This window comes from Lacerta agilis, chromosome 18 (genome assembly GCF_009819535.1).
Source record: "Lacerta agilis isolate rLacAgi1 chromosome 18, rLacAgi1.pri, whole genome shotgun sequence".
Classification (NCBI taxonomy): domain Eukaryota; kingdom Metazoa; phylum Chordata; class Lepidosauria; order Squamata; family Lacertidae; genus Lacerta; species Lacerta agilis.
In genome coordinates, this window is record NC_046329.1 from 8,941,514 (window position 1) to 8,969,413 (window position 27,900).

Genomic DNA, 27,900 nt, shown 5'->3' on the forward strand with positions numbered 1-27,900 from the left:
CCTCCAGATGCTTTTGGCCTACAACTCCCATGATCCCTAGCTAGCAGGACCAGTGGTTAGGGATGATGGGAGTTGTAGTCTCAAAACATCTGGAGGGCTGAGGTTGAGGAAGCCTGGCCTAGACGCTAAATTGAACCCTGTAGGTCTCCAGAGCTGCAAGTCTTAACTTTTGACAATAAATATCTGCCGTGTGCATTCCTTGGGCTGGGAAACGCTCTTGACACAAGCCAGGGGATCCGTCCCTGCACGTCTTTCCTCTCCAAACGCTGAGCCAAACTGACGTTGCTGTTGCTCTCCATCTCCCCACCCCCACCCCCACCCCAATTGCAGCTCTGAGGGTCTCTCCCTCGAAGAAAGGGCGGAGTGCCTTGCTAGCCATCAAGCCCTCTGGCCCTCTGGCCGCCTTTTCAGCAAGCCAGCTCCCCTCGGAGAAGGATGAAGCCCAGTACGACCTCCGGGGGGCCAGGAGCTACCCCACCCTAGACGACGAAGGTAACGCACGTCGCCTGCTGGCTCTCCTCTGTCCCTCACCTGCAGCTATTCCTTAGCGGTTGACCTGCTCTCTGGCACCCCCGCACCCTATTAGTGCAAATAGCGTCTCTCTCTCTCTCTTTTAATTATTTTCAATTTTTCTAATAATAACATTTTTCTTATACGTAGATATCCAATCCAAATTTACATTGATTGACTTCCTCCCGCCCCCGGTTTCCAATTTTTCCTTTATAATTTTCATTGCATCTACTTATTTTTCCATTTAATTTCCAATTATTTTTCACATCGTGATTCTACCTTCAGTTCATAAACGCTACAACAGCCCTGCTAACGTTTCCATGTTCTTACAGTGTTCTTTAAAATAATCTATAAAGTTTTTTTCCAATCCTGATTAAATTTTCCTTCCTCTTGGTGCCTGATCTTCACGGTTGGTTTTGCCATTTCGGCATAGTCTATCATCTTAGTCCTCTATTCTTCTTTCGTTGGTATAGTCTCTTCTTTCCACTTCTGGGCAGGTAACATTCTAGCAGCTGTAGTTGCATACATAAATAATCGCTTTTGCTTCTTTGGTACTTCATCTCCTAATATTCCAAGTAAAAAGGCCTCTGGGCTTTTTAACAAATGTATTTTTGAACATCTTGTTCATTTCATTATATATCATTTCCCAGAAGCCCTTTACCTTTTTACATGTCCACCACATATGGAAAAAGTACCTTCTTTTTCCTTACATTTCCAACATAAATTAGATGAGTATTTATACATGCGGGTGGCGCTGTGGGTTAAACCACAGAGTCTAGGGCTTGCCAATCAGAAGGTCGGTGGTTCGAATCCCCACAATGGGGTGAGCTCCCATTGCTCGGTCCCTGCTCCTGCCAACCTAGCAGTTCGAAAGCACGTCAAAGTGCAAGTAGATAAATAGGTACCGCTCCGGCGGGAAGGTAAACAGCATTTCCGTGCGCTGCTCTGGTTCGCCAGAAGTGGCTTAGTCGTGCTGGCCACGTGACCCAGAAGCTGTACGCCAGCTGCCTCGGCCAGTAACACAAGATGAGTGCTGCAACCCCAGAGTTGTCTGCGACTGGACCTAATGGTCAGGGGTCCCTTTATACATCTTAGCAAGCTTTACAGGTGTTAAACACCATCTATACATCATTTTCATATAGTTTTCTTTTAATGAGCTGCAGGCTGTAGATTTTAAATTTTCTTTTCACAGCTTTTACCATGATTCAAGTGGTATATTATACCCTATGTATTGTGCCCAGTGTATCATTACTGTATTGGCAAACAGTGTGTCTCAGAATACCAGTACCATCCCACAAATATTTTTTTCTTCTCTCCCTCCTCCTCCAATTTTCTTACTGTGCCATTGCAGGTGCTAACGTTACCCACAGTAGGGAGGAAGGTAAGAATCCTCTTTGCGACACCCTCTCCGATTAGTTAGTAGAAAGTAGTTCTGGAAGGAGTTGAGCTGACCCTTCTTTGTTCTGGGGCCCAGAGATGGCGGTTGCGCTTACGAATGAATTCGTGGCTGAACCAGAACCAGGCTTGCCGCTTCGGTTACCTCTCCACGCGAGGGGATTTGAATACCTCGGATGGCACCCCATCTTCTTCCCGGGAACCTCCCCGCAGCGAGGGGGCTGCTCAACTCCTTACAGAACAACTTCTCGTCCCTGGCGAGACCGACTTCTTCTCCGGAAAGGGGAGAGGACAGCTGTGCTGTCACTTTCACCCTGAGTAGGACTCAGTTTCCCTTGTGTCATTAGAGGGTGTGTGTGTTCGTGTGTGTCGCCAGCCCCCTTCCGTACGCTTATTTACCCTCACCACAACGGACCTACAGCAGCTGAAAACGTCCTCTCCTTTGTCCCCCCCCCCCAACAGGCCGGCCAGACTTGCTCCCTTGCACCCCTCCGTCCTTCGAAGAAGCCACCACCGCCTCCATCGCCACTACCCTCTCGTCCACCTCTCTTTCCGTCCCCGAGAGGTCTCCTTCCGAGTCGTCGGAACAGCCCAGGTACAGGTAAGGGCAACCAGGCACCTCTCTCGATAAGCTTTTTTTCAGATTCCGGGTGGTTTTCGATCACCGTCCTTTGAGTGGGACTTCAAAGGCAGCAAACAGGGTGCCGTTAGCGGGTCTCGTCGGTGTAACTGCCTTTGCGGGAAAACAGAGGGGACTTGTGCATACTTTGAGGGGTGTTGAAAGTCTCTTAATGCAGAGGGCCTTCTTAGTAGTGGCGCCCTGCCTGTGGAACGCTTGCCACCGTTTTTGTATTAATATGTTATTGAAAGAATTTAAAGAAATAAAGTGAGAGGAAAAGGAAAGGAAAATGAGAGAAGAACGAAAATATGTAGAAAGAAACAATATGCAAGAATGCATTGTAATATACTCACGTGCATTCTTATATAAATATATACATACAATGTTATTACCCTGACGCATACCTTGGAAGCCGAACGCCTTGGCACTCAAACATTTTGGCTCCCAAACGCCACAAACCCCGGAAGCGAGTGTTCCGGTTTGCGGACGTTCTTTTGGAACCCAAATGTCCGACGCTGCTTCCGAAATGTTTCAGAAGTCGGAACAGATTTCCAGAACGGCTTCCATTAGGCTTCCAAAGTATTACTTTCTGTAGGTGTTAATCGCCTGCTTCGTTCTGTATAAACTTGATGCCAAACGTAGTCCTGCTTATCCAAACGAAGTCTACATCCATAAGCCGCCCGCCCTTAGGTTGTAAGTGTTGTCATTTTCCCAGCCCGTCGATAAAAGGGGGTAATATTTTTAATTCTCCCGATTCATCAACATCGGTCTCTTGGTCGCCATTAGGGTATGTAGAGTCCATTTCCGTTGTCCTATTGTTCACTTCCATACAATAGGTATATAGATCAAAAGAATATTCAATGCTGAAAGCTTTAGCTTTTTCACTCCCTGCTTATTCCTTCGCAGGCGGCGTACGCAGTCCTCCGGACACGACGGGAGGTGAGTCGAGTGCTTCTGCTCTAACAGTTTGTGTCTCCCAGGAGCGGGTCATCGCGGCCATCTGCAGATCTCGGTGCCTTGTGCATGATACGTGCCCAATAAATTGCAGCCAGTGACCTGGAGCGCCGGGGTTCGAATCCCCACTCAGCCAGGAAGCTCACGGGGTGACCTTGGAGCCCGTCACCATCTCTTAGCTCAGCCTACCTCACAGGGCTGTTGCGAGGGTGAAATGGGGAGGAGAACCGTGTACACCACCAGGCGGGAATACCCCATGACCCCAAACCCTGGGAAGTCAGTGCAGGCAGTACAGTGGTACCTCATGTTGCGAACGGGATCCGTTCCGGAGCCCCGTTCGCAACATGAGCAGAACGCAACATGAAGCGCCACATGTGCGCGGTGCGATTCGGCGCTCCTGCGCATGCGCGAATCGCCAAACCCAGAAGTAACCCGTTCCGGTACTTCTGGGTTCGGCGCATTCGTATCCCATGATGAACGCAACCCGCAGAGGTCATAACTTGAGGTATGACTGTACGACATTCATGGTGGCTCCATCCGAAAGGTTCAACGGAAGGAAAAATTCCTCCCGGAGACCCGCTGCCCGGAGACTGCTTACATTTTAATAAGATTCAGGACAGATCAAAGAAAGTCCTGTTCCAGGTAGTTGGAACTATGGAACTCCCTGCCACAGGAGGCGGTGATGGCCTACATCTTGGGTAGCTTTTAATTGATGGAGGAGGAGGAGGAAACGGTAGGAATCTGGAACCCAACTCTGGTCTCCTGGGTGCTCTTGTGCTTCATCGCTTGGCTGTGAGTCATGAAGGCCGATTCCACCTGGCCTAGGGGGTGGGGACCAGACTCACTCAGCTCTACTAAAGAGGCTCCTGGTAGGACCAGAGGGACATCGCCAGGCCTGACAACAAATCCTAATTACTGGATTCTTTTGCCCCATCTTCTTCTGCCTGCCAAACTGTCGTGTCACGGTTACGATGATATTTTATTCTCTAGTTAATTTTGTGTTTTAGATGTGCATTTTATATTTGACATCACTTAGTAATGTTTTCTTTTGAAATGTTAAGTTGTGGTTTGTTTGTCTTTTTGTTAACTGTTTGTGTTAAATATGTATTCTGCAGTTGACCACCTTTGTAATGTTTTCTTTTGAAATCTGTAAGATAGTATTTTAGGGACGCGGGTGGCGCTGTGGGTTAAACCACAGAGCCTAGGGTTTGCCGATCAGAAGCTCAGCGGTTCGAATCCCCGCAATGACGGGGTGAGCTCCCGTTGCTCGGTCCCAGCTCCTGCCAACCTAGCAGTTCGAAAGCATATCAAAAGTGCAAGTAGATAAATAGGTACCGCTCCGGCGGGAAAGTAAATGGCGTTTCCGTGCGCTGCTCTGGTTCGCCAGAAGCGGCTTAGTCATGCTGGCCACATGACCCGGAAGCTGGACGCCGGCTCCCTCAGCCAGTAAAGAGAGATGAGCGCCGCAACCCCAGGGTCGGACACAACTGGACCTAACGGCCAGGGGTCCCTTTACCTTTTAAGATAGTATTTTAGTTTCCTGTTAACTACGTTACTTTGACTGTATGTTTTATATTTGACTTTCTTCGGAAACGTTTTTTGTTTTTGGATTGTTTTATTGATGTTTTAGTATGCTGTAAACTGCTTTGAGGGTTTTTTTAAAAGTATAAAGCGGCATAGAAAAGAAGGCAATAATAATAATAATACCAATAATAATACCCTTTCCTCCCAAACCCACAGGTCTCGCGAACATCTCCGGGCGGAAGACGACCTCCAGCAAATCACAGTGGAACTCAAGCCCAAGTGTGATGTCGAAATCGTGGTCCCAGACATGGCTGCCGCAGGGTCAGGGCAAGTTGCTGCGCTGGGACGCATGCAAAAGATTTCCGGGCACATGGGGGGGCAGAAGACCTGCCCTGCATGCAGGAAGCATCTCATGTCCTAGTTCCTTGGCATTTCTCTGTTAAAACGGTCAGGAGGGGGCCGGCCAAACCGAATCGCGTCCGGGGTAGTAAAGGGTCTGGAAAACCTAAACAGACCACAGAGAGAGGGTCCGGTTTCTGTTTGAGGGCCCCTCTGCTATGGAATTCTACTCAGTGTTGATCCCGAGCAGATTCCAACGTATAGCTAGCAGAGCAGAAACTTAAAAGATGTTGCAGGATTCCTAAAAATAATTAAGACCAGAGGCAATTAATATTTCACCCAGCAGAGCTTTACTGCTGCTGAAGGCAAAGGAGCATAATGGTCACAAATCCAGTGTATTCAGGATTGGCGCTGTCCATAAGAAATCCAGTTACAGCAGTCTTAACTTAAACTTAGGTAAAGGGACCCCTGACAGTTAAGTCCAGTCGCAAACGACTCCAGGGTTGCGGCGCTCATCTCGCTTTATTGGCCGAGGGAGCCGGCGTTTTTCCGCTTCCGCAGACAGTTTTTCCGGGTCATGTGGCCAGCATGACTAAGACTAAGCCTCACGGAAACACCATTTACCTTCCACTTTCACTGCGTGCTTTCGAACTGCTAGGTTGGCAGGAGCTGGGACAGAGCAACGGGAGCTCACCCCGTCATTGCGGGGATTCGAACCGCCAACCTTTTGATCGGCAAGCCCAAGAGGCTCGGTGGTTTAGACCACAGCGCCGCCTGTGTCCCTTACAATAGCTTATAATAAGTCTAAACCTTAACACCATAGCATACCATGTAGAGAACACCACACCGGAAGAAAAAGAGATAGAGAAAAAGAAAGTGGAAACCCAGGCTCCTTCTGGCCTTGCTTTTATAGTCAGCATGACCTTGACAGAGAAAGATAACAGAAGCAGTTTAAGCCAGCTGGGCTCAGCTTCTCCGAAGGAATAACCCAAACATCACGAACCTTCTGCTTGTTTCTTCCACACAAAGAAGCTTCCAGAACCCTCTTGAATAAATTGGAATAGGAAAGATCTCTGCACATCAGATCAATACTTTCTGCACTTAGAAACTGACAGCCTTCCCTACATTTTTTTGGGTGGGGTGTGAGTGGGGTTAACGCTAGCCAAGTTTAAAAAAAAAAAACGAAAGGCCGCTTCTCTCTTTGATGTGCAAGCTTTCTATTTGTGGGAGTCACGTTTTTGTAATGCATGCGAAACGTCCCAGGGGAGTGTTCAAAAAGCCGCTGTCCCTTTGCAGCCCCCCCGTGCTAGAGCAAGGGTTGAGCAGGCTCTGTTGACAGGTGGACAGGAACTTGGTTTTGGGAAGGGGCCGAGCTCAGCTTTGCAAAGAAGAAAGGCCCTGAACCAGTCCCCAGGCAGGGCTGCTTAGAAACCTCGGCCAGCTGCTGCTGCTACCAGTCCGTGTAAACAGTGCCAGTGGCCCGACTCTGTGCGGCCTTGCGGCTTGGGCGAAACCACCCTGAGGGGTCGCAGTGTGGGGAGGGGGGCTGCTGCTCCTGCATTCAAATAGCCCAGACGCAGGCTGTGCTTTCCATACCCTCTCACCCTCTGGTCCTTTTCCAGGGAGGCGACCTCTCTGGCTTGCGCCACGGTGCTGTCGAAGGCGTCCGCGGAGGTGGAGACAGCCAGCCAGGCCTCCGAGCCCGCCAGCCAAGCTTCGGACGAGGAGGACCTCCCCGTCCCGGATATATATTTTGTAAGTTCCGTTTTATAAATAAAACGAATGGAAACTGCGGGGCGGTTCAGAAAAGCGATTGGCCTCGCTGTGCCTCCTTCTCCCTCTTTTTCTTCCCCCCTCGAGTTCATAAAAACACCAGCCGGACTGTGGCTCGGGGGCACAGCATCTGTTTTTTTTGGGGGGGGCAGGAGGTACCGGATTCAAATCCCAGCATCTTCGGGTAGGGCTGGGAACACCCTGGGCTCGAAACTCCAGAGAGCTGCTTGTGTACAATATTGACCTCTACAGAAAGCAGTTTCCTTGTGCTCCCGTTCAAGCCGGCACTTTATTTCGATCCATGAGGACTAGGATGTTAGCTTTTGCTCGAAATAAAAGTACACAGCTCAGCGGTAGAGAATCTGCTTCCCTCGCAGAAAGTTCAGAGTCCGCAGGCATTTCCAGGAAAGGGGTGCTGCCTGAAACCTCAGGGGGCTGCTACTCGTCATAAGGCAAGCTTGCTGTGCTCCCCTGAGTTGGGTAGACAGCCCAGGAGGCGATGACTCCCAAGAGCTATCGGTGAACCGGCCTCGCTCCTTTTCTCTCCAGCCAGAATCTGGTTCAGAGGACGAAGTCTAGGGAGGCTGAATCAGGGAGAAAGTGAGTCTGGGTGCTTGTGTGTGTGTGTTTGGAGTGGGCGCAGTTTCTCACGCCGAATCCCGTCTGTTCGCTTTTGCCAAACCTGCTAGAACTTAAACCAGACATGCCTCGGCCCTGCCCTGCCCCTCCATGGCACCCTGTTTTTGCATCTTGTTTTTCCAATGCCCACCATAAATAAGTAAGAAAAAAAAAGACTCATTTCCCCAAGGAAGTGGCAAGGTTAAGGGCGGAAGTGGCTTCAGTGAGACAGGAAGTGACGCCATATTTTTTCTTTAAGCAAGACAGGAGATAATCCCTGAGCACCAGTGTCCCAAGTCAAATGGCCTCGACACATTAGGTCGCGTTCTTCCAGTTGTATTCGGCCGTGAGTGTCGGAAGATTCAGGACCAATAAGAGAAAGTCCTTCGCAAACGAATTTGGGCCGCTGAACTCCCTTGCACGTAATTAAAACTGGCATCTCGCTGATGCCCTAGCTTTCTACCAGCAGGGAACTTTAAAGGTGTGTGCGCGGTTAAACGTAGCGCATCGTTAAACTGCGTAATGTCCCGTGGCTTTGAAAGAGGGCCGGGGAAAATTTCGCAGAGGAGGAGGAGCTGCTGTTGAAGGCTCCTAGCCACGAGGGTCCACGGTCAGAGGCTGAATACCGCTTGCTGGAAACCGCAGGAGGGGAGAGTTGGGGCATCTGGTCAGCCCCTGTGAGAGCAGGAAGCCGGACTAGATGGGCCACAGGGGTGATCCAAAAGGCTCTCCTTGGGTTCCCAATCCCTCCTCGTAGACCCGTTGAAAGGAAGACCCCTGGAAGGAAGCAGGAGGAGTTCCACTCCGCTCCCTCTGTGCAGTCCCACCTCGAAGGCCCGTTGTTCTCCAGCTGCCCCCTGTGCCCTTCAAACTCTCAATCTGAACCCCCTGCCCAGCTGAGCAGGGGGAAGATCCTGGGCTATATCCAACCACGGCCACATCCCCGTTACGCATTTATCGCTTTAAACAGTTGTGGCTTCCCCCCTAAGATTGCTGGGAACTGTAGTTCGTCAAGGGTTCTCAGGGGGAAAAACCCCCGCAGAACTACAATTCCCAGCATTCCCTGGGAAGGGGGGGTTGACTGCCGAGCCACTCTGGGGATTGTCGTTCTGCGAGGGGAACGAGGGCTTCTCCTAACAGAGGGCATAGGCAAACTCGGCCTTCCGGATGTTTTGGGACTACAGTGCCCATCATCCCTGACCACTGGTCCTGTTGGCTAGGGATCATGGGAGTTGTAGTCCCAAAACACCTGGAGGGCCGAGTTTGCCTGTGCCTGCCTCACAGCACCCTGAGCAAACTACAGTTCACAGGATCCTTTGGGGGACAGGAAGCCACGGCCACTTGAAGCGACGCTCTAAATGCGTGGTTTGGGTGTACCTAGCGTTCTGCCCACAGCGGGGCTACTCTGAGTAGGACTGGCATTGACTCTGGCCCTCTTCGACGGCTTTAGCTGAACAGTCTCAGCCCCAGAGGGCTGGGTTCGGCCCCTTTCCTTGCTTGTGCCCCTCTGTGAATCCAGCCCCAGCCTTTTCAGCCAAAGGGGGGCAGCAGCACACACCCCTTGCCGGATCCTGCCTCGGATCTGCCTCCCCCCCCCATCCTTTTCTCCTTTGCTTCTGCAGCAGCTTCTCCAAACAGCCGCAGAAGGGAATCAGCTCCGTTTTGATTTTCGTTTTGCTCTTTAAAAAATAAAAATAAAAAATCTGCGCCGTGTGGTTTGAAATGCATGTGAAGTGGAAACGCAATCTGCCTCGGTTGCTTTATTGTAACGTTTGCTGTTTGGGATTGGCCACCTGGCATTTGTGGACTGCTGTGTTTCTGACTTTCCCCGGGTTGTTGGTTGCGATTCGCACCTCGGCTTCTCAGAGGCGCGAGGGCTTGTTAGGGAGAAGGGGAGAGATTTCCTGGCTCGGGCACCAGCACTGACTCCCAGGGCCCCTCTCTTTGGGCTTGTTCGAGCGGGTGTGTGCCTGTCCTTCCGTGAATTTGTCTGGCAACTCGAGCAAAAACCAGCCCCTTCTCGGGGGGGGGGGGGTTCAAGGATCGCCTTCCCTCGGGCGGCTGAAGCAGGTGGCATGGGTGCAGAGCCCTTTTGCCGATTACGAGGAGTGCTTTTTGACCTTGGATTTTTTTTTGGGGGGGGGGTCGACCTGAGTTTCATCCCTGCATGCCTTCCTGCAGTTGGGGGGGGCCTGCCGCAGCAACATCCTCCTTCATGCACCTGAGCTCCAGCAAAACCTTTCCCATGCAGCTGAGCTCCAGCAACAGTCCTCCTCTTCCCCTACAAAAACTATGCCTCCATCAGTTTCATTCATTCTCACCCCTTCCGGCATCATCTTTTTATTTTTCTTTCTTTCTTTCTCCACCTCCCATTCATCCTTTCCCCATCTCCCTCTCCCTGCTTTCTTTCTTTATTTCCCCCACCCCACCCCACCCCCCAAAATCTTCCATCATCTGCCCTCCCGTGCGCCACCCAGTTCACAGACGGAAGGTACTGGATTTACTCCCCCCGCCTGCGCAGGCTCCGAGCGGCCTCTGTTTCCTCTGGGGACGTAAGTGAAATTCGCTGGCGGGGGGGCTTCGAAATGCCCAGGGGCTGTGGTGGCAGAGAGACCCCCTTTTTTTTTTACTTGAGGCCAATGTTGTTCGCAGTGCTAAGCTAGCCGGCCCTAACACAAACAGCTAGTTTATGTAGTCACGTTGCAGTATTTCTACAACCGCCCTGGAAGGTAGGTCTGCATTCTCCCCATATCGTAGATGGGGAAAACTGAGGCCGAGGCAAGACAGAGGAGTGGACAAGCTGATGGCTTCATAGTGAGCTCACAGCAGACTAATTAGTTGTTGGGGTCTCCCCAAGCCGCTATCAAGAGCACGTTGGTCTTTCCCCATGGCAGAAATTCGTTCATTTCTGTTGCAAGGTAGTAGAGAGCGAATTCTTGGTGGTACGCGGGGAGGAAACTCAGGTGAGAGATACGTACATGCACACGCACATAGATGTAGCATCAATACAGTGATGCTAGTGTGGTGTAGTGGTTAAGAGCGGTAGACTTGTAATCTGGTGAACCGGGTTCGCGTCTCCGCTCCTCCACATGCAGCTGCTGGGTGACCTTGGGCTAGTCACACTTCTCTGAAGTCTCTCAGCCCCACTCACCTCACAGAGTGTTTGTTGTGGGGGAGGAAGGGTAAGGAGAATGTGAGCCGCTTTGAGACTCCTTCGGGTAGTGATAAAGCGGGATATCAAATCCAAACTCTTCTTCTTTTTCTTCTTCTCAATATTGGGTCGGGGAGACTCAGAATCCTCCCTTGGAGGCTCAGAGCTTCATTGCCTCTCTAGTAGCACCCGTAGATTTTGGAAGGGGGGGCGCAGATAATCTATGTGGCCCTCCAAGCACTGTTGGACCCCAGCAGAGCATGAGACTCTTCATCTGAGGTTCGTGGGTTCAAGCCCCACGTTGGGCGAGATATTTCATTGCAGGAGTTTGGATGACCCTCAGGGTCCCTTTCAGCCCTACAATCAGGGCTGCTGGGGACTGTATCCCAGCAGCTTCCCATGAGCCGCTGGTCCTCTGCATCCTCTTTGGGTTAGTAGAAGGCCTCTACCGGTTTGCCTGCAAAGCCTTGCATGTAGCTTTGTAGAAGCTAGGGGTGTGTGCTTGCCAGTGTTGAGGGTCGGCCTGGTTTAAAATCGAGTTAGTTGCCTCTCCGGCTTAGTTGCTTGGCCTTCTCTGTCGGCTGCCATTGTTTCCCTGTGTTATCCTTTATAATAAGCTTCGGATGAGTCCCCGGTAATTCCTGGGACACGGCCAGAGCGCTTGGCAGGAGACGGCCACGCTTTTCGGGGCTCCCCCGAGGCCGTTAGAGAGACAGCCGGGCGCTGGACTTCAGCTGGCCACCAGCCTGATACCAAAGGCTCTTACTTTTTGGTTTGCATTTACAGGTGAAACTCGAAAAATTAGAATATCGTGGAAAAGTCCATTTATGTAAGCAATTGTTTTCATTAGCTACTGGAGTTTAGTATATGAGATAGACTCATGACATGCAAAGCGAGATACGTCAAGCCTTTGCTTGTTATAATTGTGGTGATTATGGTGCACAGCTGATGAAAACCCCAAAGCTGAGATTGTTAATTTGGGGTTCTCATCATCTGTATGCCATAATCATCACAATTATAACAAATAAAGGCTTGACATATCTCGCTTTGCATGTCACGAGTCTATCTCGTATATTAGTTTTACCTTTTGAGTTGAATTACTGAAAGAAATGAACCTTTCCACGATATTCTAATTTTTCAGGTTTCACCTGTATAATAAAACGTAATAAAGTGTAAATAACAGGTGCTGAATAAAATAAGAGGGGGGGGGAATCCGGAACTTAAACATACATTGCAAGATTCACAGGTGGGTTTACGTTATCCTGTATCTTATACTCCGGTACTTAATAAAAAGACTCCCTAATAAAGACATCGCCTTGTTGCTGGCCCTCGCCATATACGTTTCCATATTTTTTAGTTATCCATTCTCTCATGGATGGTATTCTCATTCTCTCCTCCCTGCCTCCCCACACCCCTTTAAAAAAACAAAAACAAAACACAAATAAATACAGGTTTTATCGATTTCCACCATATATCAACAATTCCAAATATTTCGGCAAATGATAATTCTGGCGGCAGGTTAAGAGATGCCGCGTGAATTCCCTTGCCCTCTGTTGGCACAGTTTCCCTTAACGTAGCCGAATAGTTAAATTATAGAGGAATGTGCGGCCAGTTAATGCTTCCATGGCTTCCACGGCTAAATCTCCCCAGAATTTTCTGCTGTATCCCAGCTGTTGCACCTCCAGCAGGACTCGAACCCAGTTGTGCTGTATTCCTACTTAAGGCAAAGTAGAAACTTGTACCCAGACTCTTCTTGTGTGTTTTGCAGAAGGGGTGGGGGGCTCCCGTCTCCCCTCTCGAGGCCAGCGGATAGGGAAGCCACAGCCCTGAAATATCTGATAGGCTCCCCTTTGTTTGGAGGAAGGCTGCCCTGTGCTCTGAGCTGTCTCTTTCTCTTTCCTGCTACGCAGTTGTGTTCCTGACTGTCCTTATTCTCATCTGTCTGTCTCTCTCTTTCTCTTTCTCCGTTTTCCTTTCCTGCTTGTTTTTGCTCTTGCTTTGCTGTGCAGCAGCCAACAGACGAAAGGAGCTGGGTTTATTCGCCGCTCCATTATAACACTCAGATTCACTCTGTCTCCGACGAGGAGAGCGATACAGTAAGTCGCCGGGGTGCGTGCATGAGATAACCGTGTGGGTCGCCGGGGGGGGGGAGGCTCCTTCTCGTGATTGTGTCCTGTTGAAACGGACTCGTTGCATGTCCCCAAAAGCTTGCTTCATTTTTCCCAACATTTTTCCTGTATTGCTGTGGGTAGCCACACAAAAGCGGTTTGCACAACAAACCGCTTGGTCGAAACAACAGCGTGCGTGTATACAGGTGAAACGCGAAAAATTAGAATATCGTGGAAAAGTCCATTTATGTAAGCAATTGTTTTCATTAGCTACTGGAGTTTAATATACGAGATAGACTCATGACATGCAAAGCGAGATATGTTAAGCCTTTGCTTGTTATAATTGTGATGATTATGGCGCACAGCTGATGAAAACCCCAAAGTTGAGATTGTTAATTTGGGGTTCTCATCAGCTGTACGCCATAACCATCACAATTATAACAAATAAAGGCTTGGCTTATCTCACTTTGCATGTCATGAGTCTGTCTCATATTAGTTTCACCTTTTAAGTTGAATTACTGAAAGAAACGAACCTTTCCACGATACTCAAATTTTTCGAGTTTCACCTGTATAGTCAAACCTCGTTTCTCAAACGGCTCTGTCTGTTTCGGCTCCCGAACGACGAAAACCTGGAAGGTTTTTTTGAACATTTTATCAGAACCCGAACGTCCGAACACGGCTTCCGCTTTGAGTTTCCCTATTGAATCGAGGCCTCCGCTTTCAGAAGTCGGGCGGTTCTTCCGGAACGGATTACGTTCGGAAACCGATGTTCCACTGTAGCATGCAAAAGCCCCGCGGCGAAACCTTAAGTTTAAAGAACGGGCGTAGCGCGTTTTTGAACTTGATAGCCCTCCCGGAATCCAGTGTCTGACGTTTAGCTGCGAGGGCACCTGTCGGATCTCAGCCAGCAGGGAGTTCCACAGAGTCGGACCCTCAAAATTGACTACGCAGCTCCTGGTGTGGGCTACACAACCATGCCTCTGAGCCATGGGAGGCGGAACCATTGAGAGTGACCTCCCCAAAGATCTCAGCGACCAGGTGGGGATATAAGGGGCCGGGCAGTACTTAAGCTGTTAAGGGTCTTGTAAGTTAATCCAAGAAGCTTAAACTACAGAAATCTCTCCCCATTACCTGTTTACCCCTTCAGGGTTTATATCAATGGACGAAATGGAGAAATTTGCAGTCAGGTGTAACTCCTAAGCGGTTCCAGTCGCCAGTTTGCTAGCGGGTTACCTTACAAATGCGGTATTTCACCTTGCGTTCTGTCTCAGGTGCGAGAGCTTCCACGATCTTGGGTGGGCAGGTTGTTGAAAAACGCAGCGAAACTCCCAAAAAGAATCTTGACCTTTGCGCAGCGACGGGCCCAACGCAAGCTCTAAAAGCAGGGTTTTCCCAAGCTGGGGGCTCTCTCCCGCTGCCGTCGGACTACAACTCCCATCATCCAGCGGTCGGGGATGATGGGAGTTGTAGTCCCAGCAACAGCGGGAGAGCCCCCGGCTTGGGAAAACCCTGCTTTAAATCGACAAGGGTCGTACGCTGGCAGCCGCCTGTCCCCACAATCACTGTGGGATTTACTACACCGCAATACGTGTGTCAATTTGTACGAAGGAGTCTCAGTGGGGCCGGTGTCATGCGACAGTGCCTTTTTCCGAACCCCCCTTTTCGCACCTGCCCCGAGCGTAGATTGCAGGATAGTGATACCTTTTTTTTTTTTGTTCGTTTTGCTCTTCCAGTAACTTCTTTCTCTTTCTTTCTTTTGTCACCCTCCTGCAGTAACTTCTATGCAAAGCCCCCCAACCCCAAGAAACAAATCGTCCTTCTTGCCACCAGTCGCGGAGTCCCCTCTCGCCCGGCCCTGCTGCCGTTCCGCTGGGACGGGAGGGGGGGCGGCGGCAGCGGCGCACCTCCTGGATCCCGACCCAGCCCCGGGGAAGACAGGAAGAAAAACCTCCGTCAACCGTGTCTCGTTCTCTCCCCCCATCCCCACCCCCATATACGTATTTATATCCATCCAAGCAGAGACCTGTAAACAGCTCCTCCCTCTTGGGTGGGGGTGTATCAAGCTGGGAAAGGGCCCCTTATTTCTGGGTAGTGACCAATTTATACATATATATATATATACCCCTCAAAGTGCACTATATTGTAGCTACCTATCTGTATGTGATACTGTGAACTTCCTCTCTTTGTTTTATTTTAAAATCATGTATTTATTTTTTTTCCGTCCTTGCACAGAATTGTAGCACTGTCGTGCTTTTTTTGTTTAAAGAATTGTTATTGAGGAACAGTTTACTGCACTTTTGGGGGCGCGAAGGGGAGCGGGGTCATCGCCGTGAACCGGTTGGTCACCCGGGCGGCCGCGCACCCCCGATTCCCTGGGAGGTGGGGAACGGCTTTTCGCTCAGAAAGTGGGGAGATCGAGGAGCCCCCCAAGGGACTCGGAGCGGTCAGAAAAAAACTGCTGTGCCACGGTTGGCAAGGCCGTCTCCGCGGACGTGGCGCAGGACCCAGAAGCAGTCATTTTGGCTCCCGTGAGCCATTCATTTAAACATTGAGCATTTTGTGCGTGTGTTTGTGTGTCAAGTTTTGGGCCGGACCTTCTCCCCCAAAATCCGCAGTGTGTGAGTCTTTTAAGCGAAGGTTTCTGCCAGGCATATGCGCACAGCTGGCCCGGCCCAGAGATCTCGGCGAGATGGCGTCGCGCCTGGCGGAGAGGTTGAGAGACGGCCCTCTCCTTGCCTCTTGCCATGTTGATCTGCGTTCCTGAAAGAAGTACGGGGGTGGGGGGTGTCCCCTGTTTCGGTGGCCAAAGGCAGCTCGCTTCCACCGAAGCTTTGAGTGGCAATTTTGCACAGCTCCGCATCGTATCGACTCTGCTGTGCCTCCGACTGTTAACCAGAGTTGGTTATCACTCTGGTTACCGAGACCCAGGTAGCACGAATCGCGGTTCCTTCGGATACAGGCGGGATGAGAGGAGGCCTGTTGCATGCCGGAACGGCAGGCGGCGTTACAAATCCGGCCCTCCGATGCTTTGGGCCGCAGCTGCCATCAGCCCCCCCGGCCAGCCAGCTGGTGGGAGTTGCAGTTCAAAGCTTCTTGAAGGTTTTTCGAAGGCCGCCCCGCAGACTTCCCTGAAAAGACGGCGAAGGGTGAGCCATTTCCACAGCAGAGGCTGCATCAGCTTGCCTGTGCGTACGCTCGCTCGCCGTCTGTTTTGTTTGCACAGACAACTGTCCTTTTGGGGAAGCAGTTTCCTTAAATAGCCCTTGAGAAACGAAAAAAGGTCTTTTCTCTCTTGAGTGCAGCCTTCAAGAGAAAGCCCGGCCGTGCCTCTCCGTGTGGCAGAGCCCCAAATCTGCCTTCGAAACACAAAAAAGCTCTCCCTGCCCTCGCTCTGCGTCCTAGCCATCTGCCTCCACGAGCGACCCAGAATCGGAGGGGTGCTTTCTTTGACTTAAGGGGAGAGATCTCCCCCCTCTCTCCTTGCCAAAGAAACCTGCCGCCACCTTCTAGAGTTGTTTGGCTCTGCAATTCAACGACAGGAACGTGTTCGGGGTTGCCTGAGAGCCAGCAAAGCTCCGAACCTGGTGAGAGGACTTGATTCCTTCGCCCACCCTTCCTGCTCACCCTTTCCTCCCGTCTCCTCCCATCTTGACAATCCGACCTCTCCAAGGAAGCTCTTGCCATCCTGGAGCCCTGCCCCTCGTCGCAGGCGATAGGAGCTGCAATCCGAGCTGTCTTGGGGGGGGGCGCCCGGTTGGCCAAGTCTGTCCCGGCGTGAGATCAGCTGCCGTTTCCCGACGTGCTGTGTTTTTACCAGCACCCTTTAAAATTTCCCCACCCACCCGCCACCCCAAAACAGCTGAGCAGGGAGCTACTCCCTCCCACCCCGATCTCGGCAAGAAAGACAAAAATTGGCGTTTCTGGCCAGCAGGGAGCGACATTGGACATATTTTCTTAGAAGTCTACATTAGACCCATGGGGTGTGCGTGTCTGTATGTACTATATATATATATATATCTTCCGATTTTATTTCGTTTTGCAACTTGTTTTCGGAAATTGAGAGCTCACCCCCCCCCTGTTTTGTCGTGCTTGGGGGTGCGCAGGATTTTGGGGAGGGGGGGCAGTGTGAGGCAGGGCGGAAATCCCACAGGGCTTGCTCTCTTACGCCGACGGTCACATATCACTTTCTTCTGTTTGGGATTTCTCCCCGCCCACCCGCTCCAGAAGTGTAAATCGCTGTGTTAAACGATGAACCATTGTAGTTTTGCCGTAAAACCAGAGGCGATTCCCCCCCCCCTCTCCATATATATATATATGCGTATGTCTACAAATGCATCGCGACAGAAACAATTCCTCCCTCTCTCTTGATTTTTAAAGAAAGGTTTATCTCCTACCCCTCCGCACTTTGTAAATAAGTCGTTTTGTTTTGTTTTGTTTTGTTTTTTTGAAGTGTGCGACGATTTCATCCTCCATCCTTTCTGTAGAGACAAAACAGCTTCTCGGCTCTTATGTGGGAGACCCAAAACTTCTTGTATTGAGGGGGGGAGGGCAAAATCCTGTTTTGTTTTGTTTTTTTAAAGGGAGGGGAATGCAACCTCTTTCTACAAAACGGGGGGGGGGCCTTTCTCACTGTTAAATCAGGTTCTTTCCTGGGGGGGGGGGAACGACGACAGGCATTTATTCCACCTTCCCACCTCTTCCTCGGCGTGTTTAAGGGCGGGGAGGGTCTTCTCGCGACCCGGCCGTGCCTGTCGATCCCTTCGGGGGTGTTACCTCTCGTCCCGTTCAGCCCAAATGCTTGGGGCATCGAAGCATATTATTATTATTTTTAATTATTATTTCAGATCCCGCCGTTCGTTTTTAACTGTTGTAATTTATTATTAAAACGCTTTATTTAAGGAGAATATCGGTGGTTTTTTTGTTTTGTTTTGTTTTTTAAAAAATAAGAAGTTCTCTTGCCTGATACAGTAAGTGGACAATCCCTTTACGCTTGCCCTCCGTTCTTTTGGAAAGAGGGGGTGGGCAAACCAGATTTCTGCATCCAGGCGTAGAAGCGCACGGAGACAAGGTGAAATTATTGTATGCAACGTCGTCCGTCTCCGCCTTCTGGCATTCCATTCCTCCCCCCCTCCTTTATTTTTGGAAATATCTAATAAAATAGAATGATAAAAGCACTCCTTTGTTGGGTTGTTCTTTCTTTCTTCCCTCGAGCTGAGCGTTCTTGTCTTCTTACATAACTGCTTCTTTCATTTATAAATTGCTTCCCTGGAGCTTTCCACACTCTTCCCTCCACCACCACCCCCCAAAAAAAGAAACTTGAGAGATAATTAAAAGATTAAGCAGCGCCATGTGTTGAAATGATCTCATGTGTTAAAGAAAACAACAACAACAACAACAGTACAGAGCCATTGTAAAGCCAGCAGGGAGATTCGGGAGTCGTTCCCGGCATTAAACTCTGGAACTCACTGCCACAGGAGGCAGTGAAGGCCAGCTTGGATGGCTTCCAAAAGGAAGGTGGACAAATGTTTTGGGCGGCATATAAATAACAGAAAATATTAACCGAGGGCCTTCTGGCGGTTCCCTCGCTGCGAGAAGCCAAGTTACAGGGAACCAGGCAGAGGGCCTTCTCGGTGGTGGCGCCTGCCCTGTGGAACACCCTCCCACCAGATGTCAAGGAAATAAACAACTACCTGACTTTTAGAAGACATCTGAAGGCAGTCCTGTTTAGGGAAGAATGTTAGATGGATTGCTGTATTTTTTAATAAAAAAAATTCCTTCCAGTAGCACCTTAGAGACCAACTAAGTTAGTTCTTGGTATGAGCTTTTGTGTGCATGCGCACTTGGTATCTGAAGAAGTGTGCATGCACACGAAAGCTCATACCAAGAACTACCTTAGTTGGTCTCCTAAGGTGCTACTGGAAGGAATTTTTTATTTCATTTTGTTTTGACTATGGCAGACCAACACGGCTACCTACCTGTGTAACTGTATTTTTTAATATTTTGCTGGAAGCCACCCAGAGTGGCTGGGGAAACCCAGCCAGATGGGCAGGGTATAAATAAATCATCATCATCATCATCATCATCATCATCATTAATTAACAGCGAGATTGACTTGCGAGGTGGTGTGTTCAATAAGAGATTGATTGTTGGTGGGGAGGGAGGCTTGTTTAATTTCATTGTACCAGGTTGTACAATGACAATAAAGGTATTATTATTATTATTATTATTATTATTATTATTATTATTATTATTTGGAGGATGTAGCAGCTAGTGCATTAGCGTTATTAGTATTGAGCTCCCTGGACCAGGGGTCTGGCTCTGTGTAAGGCAACCATTATTATTATTATTATTATTATTATTATTATTATTATTATTCAATTAATATACCACCCCTTATCAATAGATCCAAAGGCATTGTACAACGTTAAGAACACGTAATAAAAACATGATTTAAGAAAAGCATAACAACAATCAGAATCCTAGAATTGTGGCGTTGGAAGGGCCCCAGGGGTTATCTAGTCCAACCCCTGCGGCGCAGGAGGAAGCGAGGAACGCATTGCAGTAGTCCAAGCGGGAGATAACCAGAGCATGCACCACTCTGGTGAGACAGTCTGCGGGCAGGGAGGATCTCATCCTGCGTACCAGACGGAGCTGGGAGACAGCCGCCCTGGACACAAAACTGACCTGCGCCTCCATGCACAGCTGTGAGTCCAAAATGACCCCCAGGTTGCGCACCTGGTCCTTCGGGGACACGGGGGACCCCATTCAGGACCAGGGAGTCCTCCACACCAGCCTGCCCCCTGTCCCCCAAAAACACCACTTCTGTCTTGTCAGGATTCAACCCCAATCTGTTATTCGCCATCCATCATCCCAGCCGCTTCCAGACACTCACTCAGGACCTTCGTTGGTTCTGATTTAAAAGAGCTGGGCATCGTCCGCATACTGATGAACACCCAGCCCAAACCCCCTGGTGATCTCTCCCAGCGGTTTTATATGTTAAAAAGCATGGGGGAGAGGACGGAGCCCCGAGGCACCCCACAAGCGAGAGCCCAGGGGTCCGAACACTCATGCCCCGACACCACTTTACGGACACGGCTCAGAGAAAGGAGCGGAACCACTGTATAACATATACCAGAGTTATGGCTCCCTTCGCCCCCCACTTTTGAGCCAGGACTCGCTCTTCCTCTTCAGGGGGAGCGGTGGAAAACATTGCCTAATCCCCCCCCAGGATGAGGAAACCATGCTGCCTTGAGCAACGCCTTCCCGGATCCATCCCTTGCGCTGACGAGGGGGAAAGCAAACCACCGACCTCCACTGTTGGGTTAGGCGCCGGTTTATGCTCCGAGCTGCTTCCCTAAAGGAAGGCCGCACAAGACTCCTTTTCCCCCCTCCAAAGATCTATCCTCCCGGTCGAATCCTTTAGCCCAGAGATCTTTCGAATACAGATCCGATTCCTTGAAGATGGCAAAAGCCCCTCGGGCATCGAGAATGCCAAGGTTGCTCCTCGTCCTTCTCCAAGCAGGTAAGATTGGAAGTTTTGGGTATGTTTGGGTTGCAGTCTTTCTACCACCCTGAGGACACTGTCGTCGTCCTCTTTGGCGATCCCTCATAGCCAGGTAAGATTGTCTTCCATGAAAACGGTCTTAACAATGAGTCCATAAGTGACCGTGGAGGCCAATTCTGGATCCCCACATGCTTCCACAGTGGGGACATATGTTTCCGGGCGGGAGGTGAGGGTTTGCCAAGCGTGCCTTCCTCTTAGCACATTTCTCCCCTTGGTCCTGAGTTCGAGTGTCTCCAAAGCCCACGACACCTTTGGGAAAGGCTGTTCTCCAACTGGAGCGCTCGCAGGCCAGTGTTTCCCAGTTGTCGGTGTTTATATTACATTTTTAAAGATTGCCTTGAGAGAGTCTTTGACCCTCTTTTGTTGTCCGCCAGCATTACGCTTTCCATTTTTAAGTTTGGAATAGAGTAGTTGCTTTGGAAGGCAATAATCAGGCATCCGAACAACATGACCAGTCCAACGAAGTTGATGTTTGAAGAATCATCGCTTCGACACTGGTGGCCTTTGCATCTTCCAATACACTGACCAAAAAAGTATAAAGAACTCAGCCGTGACAAATCCCTGAAACGAGATACTATAAGGATATAAACCCAAACTAAACTAAACTCAAATCCAAAAAAATCCGGGGTGCGAACTCTTAAATAGCTATGTGACAAATTAAACAAGAATATATATAACTTATAAATCAAACTGAAAACCCTAACGAGATGCCGGCTCTTTTCTCGTTTCACTGGCTGTAGTCTGTTTCCTCAGAGGGAAATTAATTCTAGAGACTATAGGAAAACGAAAAAGATTTTCAAGGCTGCAAAAACATAAAGGACTCGAGCAGTTGGGGGAATTCCTCCCAAACTGTTTAATATAAATTAAGCTTAGGATAGCTAACCTAAACGGTGTGGGGGAAAACTAACGAAACTCATTAATTTGAAAGGATGAAGCCACACAGGCTCCTACAACAAGCTCCTACAGATACGTGATCAAGACTGCTACTGGTAATTCCTGGTTCCTTTTTATATTAAGGGAAAAATGAGACCTTATATAATTTGGATTGTTGTTATTGCTTATTGTTAGTAATACACTGGCATTAGTTTGCCTGTCTTCCCAGGTGATGTGTGAAAATTTTCGGAGACACTAACAGGACAGGGGCATGAATGCTTTTATCAGTAAATAAATGCAAACAAGTTTTTAGGTCCTAGTGGTCTCTTCCAACTTGACAGTTCGTGATATCACACAGTATATTTCCCCCAAGGCTCCTCTGGCTCCCATCTCCCACCTTCCTTCCTCGTGTAAAACCACATCAGTTCGCACGTATCTCTGGCCTTTCGCCATACGGCTGTTTCAGTTTAATCTGAAGCAACACTTTGGTTTTCCCTTCTCTGCTGCGTGCGAGGGGTAGGGTTTGGCTTCAAAAGGAGACCCAACAGATTCACGGAGATTACTCTGGCTCTGTATTGATGTATATACATTGATAGGGAGAGGGACAGGGGTGGCGCTGTGGGTTAAACCACAGAGCCTAGGGCTTGCCGATCAGAAGGTCAGCGGTTCGAATCCCCGCAATGACGGGGTGAGCTCCCATTGCTCGGTCCCCGTTCCTGCCCACCTAGCAGTTTGAAAGCACGTCAAAAGTGCAAGTAGATAAATAGGTGCCGCTCCGGCGGGAAGGTAAACGGCGTTTCCGTGCGCCGCTCTGGTTCGCCAGAAGCGGCTTACTCATGCTGGCCACATGACCTGGAAGCTGGACGCCGGCTCCCTCGGCCAATAAAGCGAGATGAGCGCCGCAACCCCAGAGTTGTCCGCGACTGGACCTAATGGTCAGGGGTCCCTTTACATTGATTGGGAGCCTTCATAGAATCTACGTAAGAGTTCAAAGGGACCACAAGAGTCATCTATTCCAACCCCCAGCAATGCATGGGGCTCGAACCTACAACCTATTGACCTGCGCCTCCATGGACAGCTATGGGCCCAAAATGACCCCCAGGCTGCGCACCTGGTCCTTCAGGGACACAGTTACCCCATTCAGGACAAGGGAGCCCCCCACACCTATCCACCCCCTGTCCCCTAGAAACAGCACTTCTGTCTTGTCAGGATTCGACCTCAATCCATTAGCCGCCATCCATCCTCCCAACACAAGGAAGTCTTTCTCTTTTCATATCTGTCGGGAGTTGAAAATCCCTGCTCACAACAACACGCCGTGGAGAACCAGAAAAGAACAGGCAATGGCCTTGCTGTCATTTTGAAAACATACCTATCCGTTACTCTGCAAATAAAATTATATCCTTTGGGGCCTCCACTATTCCGTACTCCGCTGAAACGGGATACAGTCGTACCTTTGATCCCGAACGCCTTGGTACTCAAGATGTTTTGGCTCCCGAACGCCGCAAACCCAGAAGTGAGTGTTCCGGTTTGCGAACAGTTCTTTGGAACCCGATTCTGGTTCCGCAGCTCCCGGTCGGCTGCAGGAGTTTCCTGCAGCCGATCGGAAGCCACGATTTGGTTTCTGAATGTTTTGGAAGTCGAATGGGTTTCTGGAACGGATTCTGTTCTACTTCCGAGCTTCCTACAGCTAATCGGAAGCAGTGCTTTGGTTTCCATACGTTTTGGAAGTCGAATGGGCGCCCGGAACGGATTCAGTTTGACTTCCGAGATCCGACTGTAAATGTTCCTTTTATTGTCTCCTTTTGCAACTTTGGAGAACAGCTGCTTTTAAATAGTTCTGCCGCAACCTGCTGCCGTCCGGACGTTTTCTGACCCGATTCATCCGACGGCCTTTTCTCGCGCAGGTCTCTGGTTCTTCGCCCCCAGCGCTTCAGGGAGCTGGGTTATCGGGGGCAAGGAAGTTGTGCCTCATTCCCGGCCCTTCATGGCCTCCATCCAGGTGAATGGGGCACACGTCTGCGGTGGGTTCTTGGTGCGCCGAAAATGGGTCATGACGGCAGCTCACTGCCTGTTGCCCAGGTAAGTTGGAACCAGGTTGGATAAAAATCAATGGTCCTGTTTTTAAATCAGATTTTCTGGATTTAAATCAGATTTTTAAAATAAAATGCCTTTTGGGGGGGGATCTTTCTAAATATAGTTTTCTATTTAGTAAAAAATAAGAAATTCCTTCCAGTAGCACCTTAGAGACCAACTAAGTTTGTTCTTGGTCTCTAAGGTGCTACTGGAAGGAATTTTTTATTTTTTGTTTTGTTTTGACTATGGCAGACCAACACGGCTACCTACCTGTAACTCTTCTATTTAAGTTAGATTATAGTCCAAAGGCTATTCATCAGGAAATAAGGATTTGTTTTAAGTTTTTCATGTGTGGTTCAAATCCACCGCTCGGCCACAATGCTCACTGGGTGACCTTGGGGGGTCCATTCACTGCTTTTCAAAGATTAAAAAATCAGCACTAAACTAAGGAGACAGATTTGAGCGTACATCCACATCCTACATGTCTGGTTAGACTCGTCTAAACAGGAATGTTTTTAGCAGGCACTGAAAGAATGACAGCGGAGGCAACTGCCTGTGTCAAGTGGCAGGGAGTTCCAGAGTTTAGGTGCTGCCAGATTAAAAGATTAACTTCTCACGAATGTGCAATTCTGCAGCACCTGGGGCAATAAGACAGGCAGGTGTCTGTTTCCGCTGTCTGGATTTTCCTTCCTTGGGGAGAGGGGCTGGCCTCTAGATGTCACCCCAGGGCCCCTTCCTGTATCCGCTGGTTTTAACCGCGCTTTCCAAACTGAAACTCCAGGCGGTCGCCGTCCGTCCGGATCGTGCTTGGCACCCACTCCCTCGCGGCCCCCGAGGCCTCGCAGCAGATCTTCGGGGTGCAGGAATCCATCGCTCACCCGCTTTACAACTCTGGGACGGTGAAGAACGACATCCGTTTGCTAAAAGTGAGTGGGGTCCCGTCTCAAAAATCCGACCAGTAGGTGGCAGTGTGATGCTCTGGAAAAAAACCGACCACATGTGAACTACATTTCCTTGGAACGTTTTTCCAAAAGGGGAGGAAGGTTTGGAACTGTCAAGAAATGCAATAGAAATCACTGCCTTAAATATGAAGTTGAGGTTCTAGACCTCATGAATAAAGGGCCAGTTTAAACAGCAAGCTGCCTCAAGCAGCAAAACGTCTTGGGCCAGCTCTGTTTGGAATAAATTTAAGTTTTCCCCACGCCTGGTTTTAAATAATGTAAGTGTTGTTATGGGACGCGGGTGGCGCTGTGGGTTAAACCACAGAGCCTAGGGCTTGCCGATCGGAAGGTCGGCGGTTCGAATCCCCGCAATGACGGGGTGAGCTCCCGTTGCTCGGTCCCTGCTCCTGCCAACCTAGCAGTTTGAAAGCACGTCAAAGTGCAAGTAGATAAATAGGTACCACTCTGGCGGGAAGGGAAACGGCGTTTCCGTGCGCTGCTCTGGTTCGCCAGAAGCGGTTTAGTCCTGCTGGCCACATTGACCCGGAAGCTGGACGCCGGATCCCTCGGCCAGTAAAGCGAGATGAGCGCCTCAACCCCAGAGTCGTCCGCGACTGGACCTAACGGTCAGGGGTCCCTTTACCTTTACACCTGTGGCCCTGCCGCAGTGGTACCTATTTATCTACTTGTACTGGAGTGCTTTCAAACTTCTGGGTTGGCAGGAGCAAGGACAGAGCAACGGGAGCTCACCTCGTCGCGGGGATTCGAACCGCCGACCTTCTGATCAGCAAGCCCAAGAGGCTCGGTGGTGTACACCACAGCGCCACCCGCGAATAGAGGACCTCAAAACGATTTTGAGTCGCAGTTGTCCTTGCTTAAATACCCCGTTCTGCCGCTAGAGGGAGACAAACCTTAGCGCCAGCACTAAACATGCCCCCCCCCCCCGATTCAACTTGCAGCTGAACGGCTCGGCCGTCTTCAACCAGGCCGTTCAACGTGTCGGGATCCCACGAACCAACACCGACCTCCGCCCGGGAGTCATGTGCCATGTGGTGGGCTGGGGGGACACCTCCAATTTTGGGACGATCCCCAGCATACTGATGGAAGCCAACACAACCATTGTCGACCGGAAAGCGTGCAACGTATCGTGGGCTGGCCAGATCCACCGCTGCATGATCTGCGCCGCCAACACTGACCCCACACTCCGCGGATTCTGCTCGGTGAGTGCTGTTTTTTTGGGGGGGGGGTGCCCAAATCATAATTTTCTGAACCGGAAACCCCGGCACCTTCTTGAATTCTGAATGCCAGGTTTTATCTATTTTCGTTTCTGCAAAAGATTTCTTTTTATAATCTATATAAAACAGAGAGAGAGGGCACCTGCTAACGACAGCTCAAAATAAAAATACGCAAAGCGAAACCATATACAGTGACCTTGGTTCTCAAACTTAATCTGTTCCGGAAGTCCGTTCCAAAACCAAAGCTTTCCAAAACCAAGGCGTGCTTTCCCATAGAAAGTAAGGCAGAATGGATTAATCCGTTCCAGACTTTTAAAAACAACCCCTAAAACAGGAATTTAACATGAATTTTACACTCTTTTAACGAGACCATTGATCCATAAAATGAAAGCAATAATCATTGATGATAAAAATTGAAAAATAAATAAATCCTTACCTGCACTGATGATAGTCATTGTTTAGATTGGTGGGCTTTTATCAATTTCCGCAGTCACACAATCAATCAATCAATCAATCAGTAACTGAACTGAGTTCCACATAGTCACAAAAGGAAATTAACCGGAAAAGCCTCAAAAACGAAAACGCAAAATAAATAGCAAAAACGAAAACGCCAAACTTAATCCATTCTGGAAGTCCATTTGACTTCCGAAATGTTCGAAAACCAAAGCACGGCTTCTGATTGGTGCAGGCGCCCCGGAAACAATAGCCGACAGCCGGGTCGGATGTTCGGCTTCCGAAAAACTTCCGAAAACCTGAAAACATACTTCTGGGTTTTCGGCGTTTGAGTACCGAGGTACCACTATAATAAGCACAGTTGCAAATGGGTTAAGTAACGAAGTCTATATCGCGAAAGCAAAAACGGAGACTGAAAGTTGCGTTCACATAAAAGAAAATAAAAATATTCGAGTTGTTTCGTTGCACTGCTGCTGGCTTCCAGCTCTACAGTTGTATGACTCTTAAGTATATTTCCGGAGGAGCCGGTGTACAGCTTCCGGGTCATGTGTCCAGCAGGACTAAGCCGCTTCTGGCGAACCAGAGCGGCGCACGGAAACGCCGTTTACCTTCCCGCCGGAGCGGTACCTATTTATCTCCTTGCACTTTGACGTGCTTTCGAACTGCTAGGTGGGCAGGAGCTGGGACCGAGCAACGGGAGCTCACCCCGTCATTGCGGGGATTCGAACCGCCGACCTTCTGATCGGCAAGCCCTAGGCTCTGTGGTTTAACCCACAGCACCACCCGCGCCCCAACTTTCCCTTTCCCTTCATCATCAAGTGGCTACCGGTGGCACTGACCTTTGTCTCCCCCCCCCATGCCAGGGCGACTCAGGCGGACCCCTGCTTTGCGGTACCAGAGTTCATGGCATCGTCTCTTTCAACGGACGCCGCTGCGGGGACCGGCGGTTCCCAGATGTCTATACCCGCATCTCCAAATATATTGCCTGGATCCGTTACGTGCTACAGACGTTTTGAATAGGAGCAGGTTGTGTGTGTGTCTCTTTGGGGAAGGCCGTGTTGGTTAGAATTTTCTGTGTCCCCCCCCATCAGGAAGGAAGCAATGGAGTTGAATAACAATGCCTTTTTTAAAAAATAAAGTAAACCCTCCAATTTATAAAAAACCAGTGAGTGTCATCCCCAGTGCCAGATTTATGTATAAGCTAAACAAGCTCTAGCTTAGGGCCCCACTCTCTTGGGGGGGGGGCCAAAAAAATTAAAGGGGAAAACAACCTACATGTACATTTCCAAAATATAAGATAAAATTAAAATAAAATAAAAACCTACATACAGCAACAGTGTTTTGTGTTGTGTAGATATGCTGATATGCTGATGATACAACCTTGATGGCAGAAAGTGAGGAGGAATTGAAGAACCTTTTAATGAGGGTGAAAGAGGAGAGCGCAAAATATGGTCTGAAGCTCAGCATCAAAAAAACCAAGATCATGGCCACTGGTCCCATCACCTCCTGGCAAATAGAAGGGGAAGAAATGGAGGCAGTGAGAGATTTCACTTTCTTGGGTTCCATGATCACTGCAGATGGTGACAGCAGTCACGAAATTAGAAGACGCCTGCTTCTTGGGAGAAAAGCAATGACAAACCTAGACAGCATCTTAAAAAGCAAAGACATCACCTTGCCGACAAAGGTCCGTCTACTTAAAGCTATGGTTTTCCCAGTAGTAATGTACGGAAGTGAGAGCTGGACCATAAAGAAGTCTGATCGCCGAAGAAT

The 27,900-nt window shown here is 49.5% G+C and overlaps 2 protein-coding genes across 7 annotated transcripts in view; both read left to right on the forward strand.

Moving 5' to 3' along the window:
- PIP5K1C (phosphatidylinositol-4-phosphate 5-kinase type 1 gamma) overlaps positions 1–14,885 on the forward strand; it is a 40,285-nt gene extending 25,400 nt beyond the window's left edge. Inside the window, exons 12-19 of one of the 6 annotated variants that reach the window (XM_033136653.1) lie at positions 331–492; positions 2,368–2,506; positions 3,431–3,463; positions 5,219–5,323; positions 6,964–7,096; positions 10,210–10,284; positions 12,893–12,979; positions 14,765–14,854. In XM_033136653.1, coding sequence (XP_032992544.1) covers positions 331–492; positions 2,368–2,506; positions 3,431–3,463; positions 5,219–5,323; positions 6,964–7,096; positions 10,210–10,284; positions 12,893–12,979; positions 14,765–14,767 — 737 coding nt within the window. In that variant the 3' untranslated portion in view covers positions 14,768–14,854. Of the gene's footprint in view, positions 1–330; positions 493–2,367; positions 2,507–3,430; positions 3,464–5,218; positions 5,330–6,963; positions 7,097–7,663; positions 7,715–10,209; positions 10,285–12,892; positions 12,980–14,764 lie in introns of those variants that run through there. The other 5 variants (XM_033136654.1, XM_033136655.1, XM_033136656.1 and 2 more) reach the window with 5 other exon arrangements.
- A 5,594-nt stretch (positions 14,886–20,479) lies between these two features.
- Positions 20,480–27,181, forward strand: LOC117039730 (serine protease 57-like). The gene is made up of 5 exons (XM_033136913.1): positions 20,480–20,513; positions 23,333–23,507; positions 24,283–24,427; positions 25,402–25,662; positions 26,994–27,181. Exons 1-5 carry the CDS (start codon positions 20,480–20,482, stop codon positions 27,144–27,146), a joined length of 768 nt encoding a protein of 255 aa, XP_032992804.1. The 3' UTR covers positions 27,147–27,181.
- Positions 27,182–27,900: the final 719 nt, after the last annotated feature.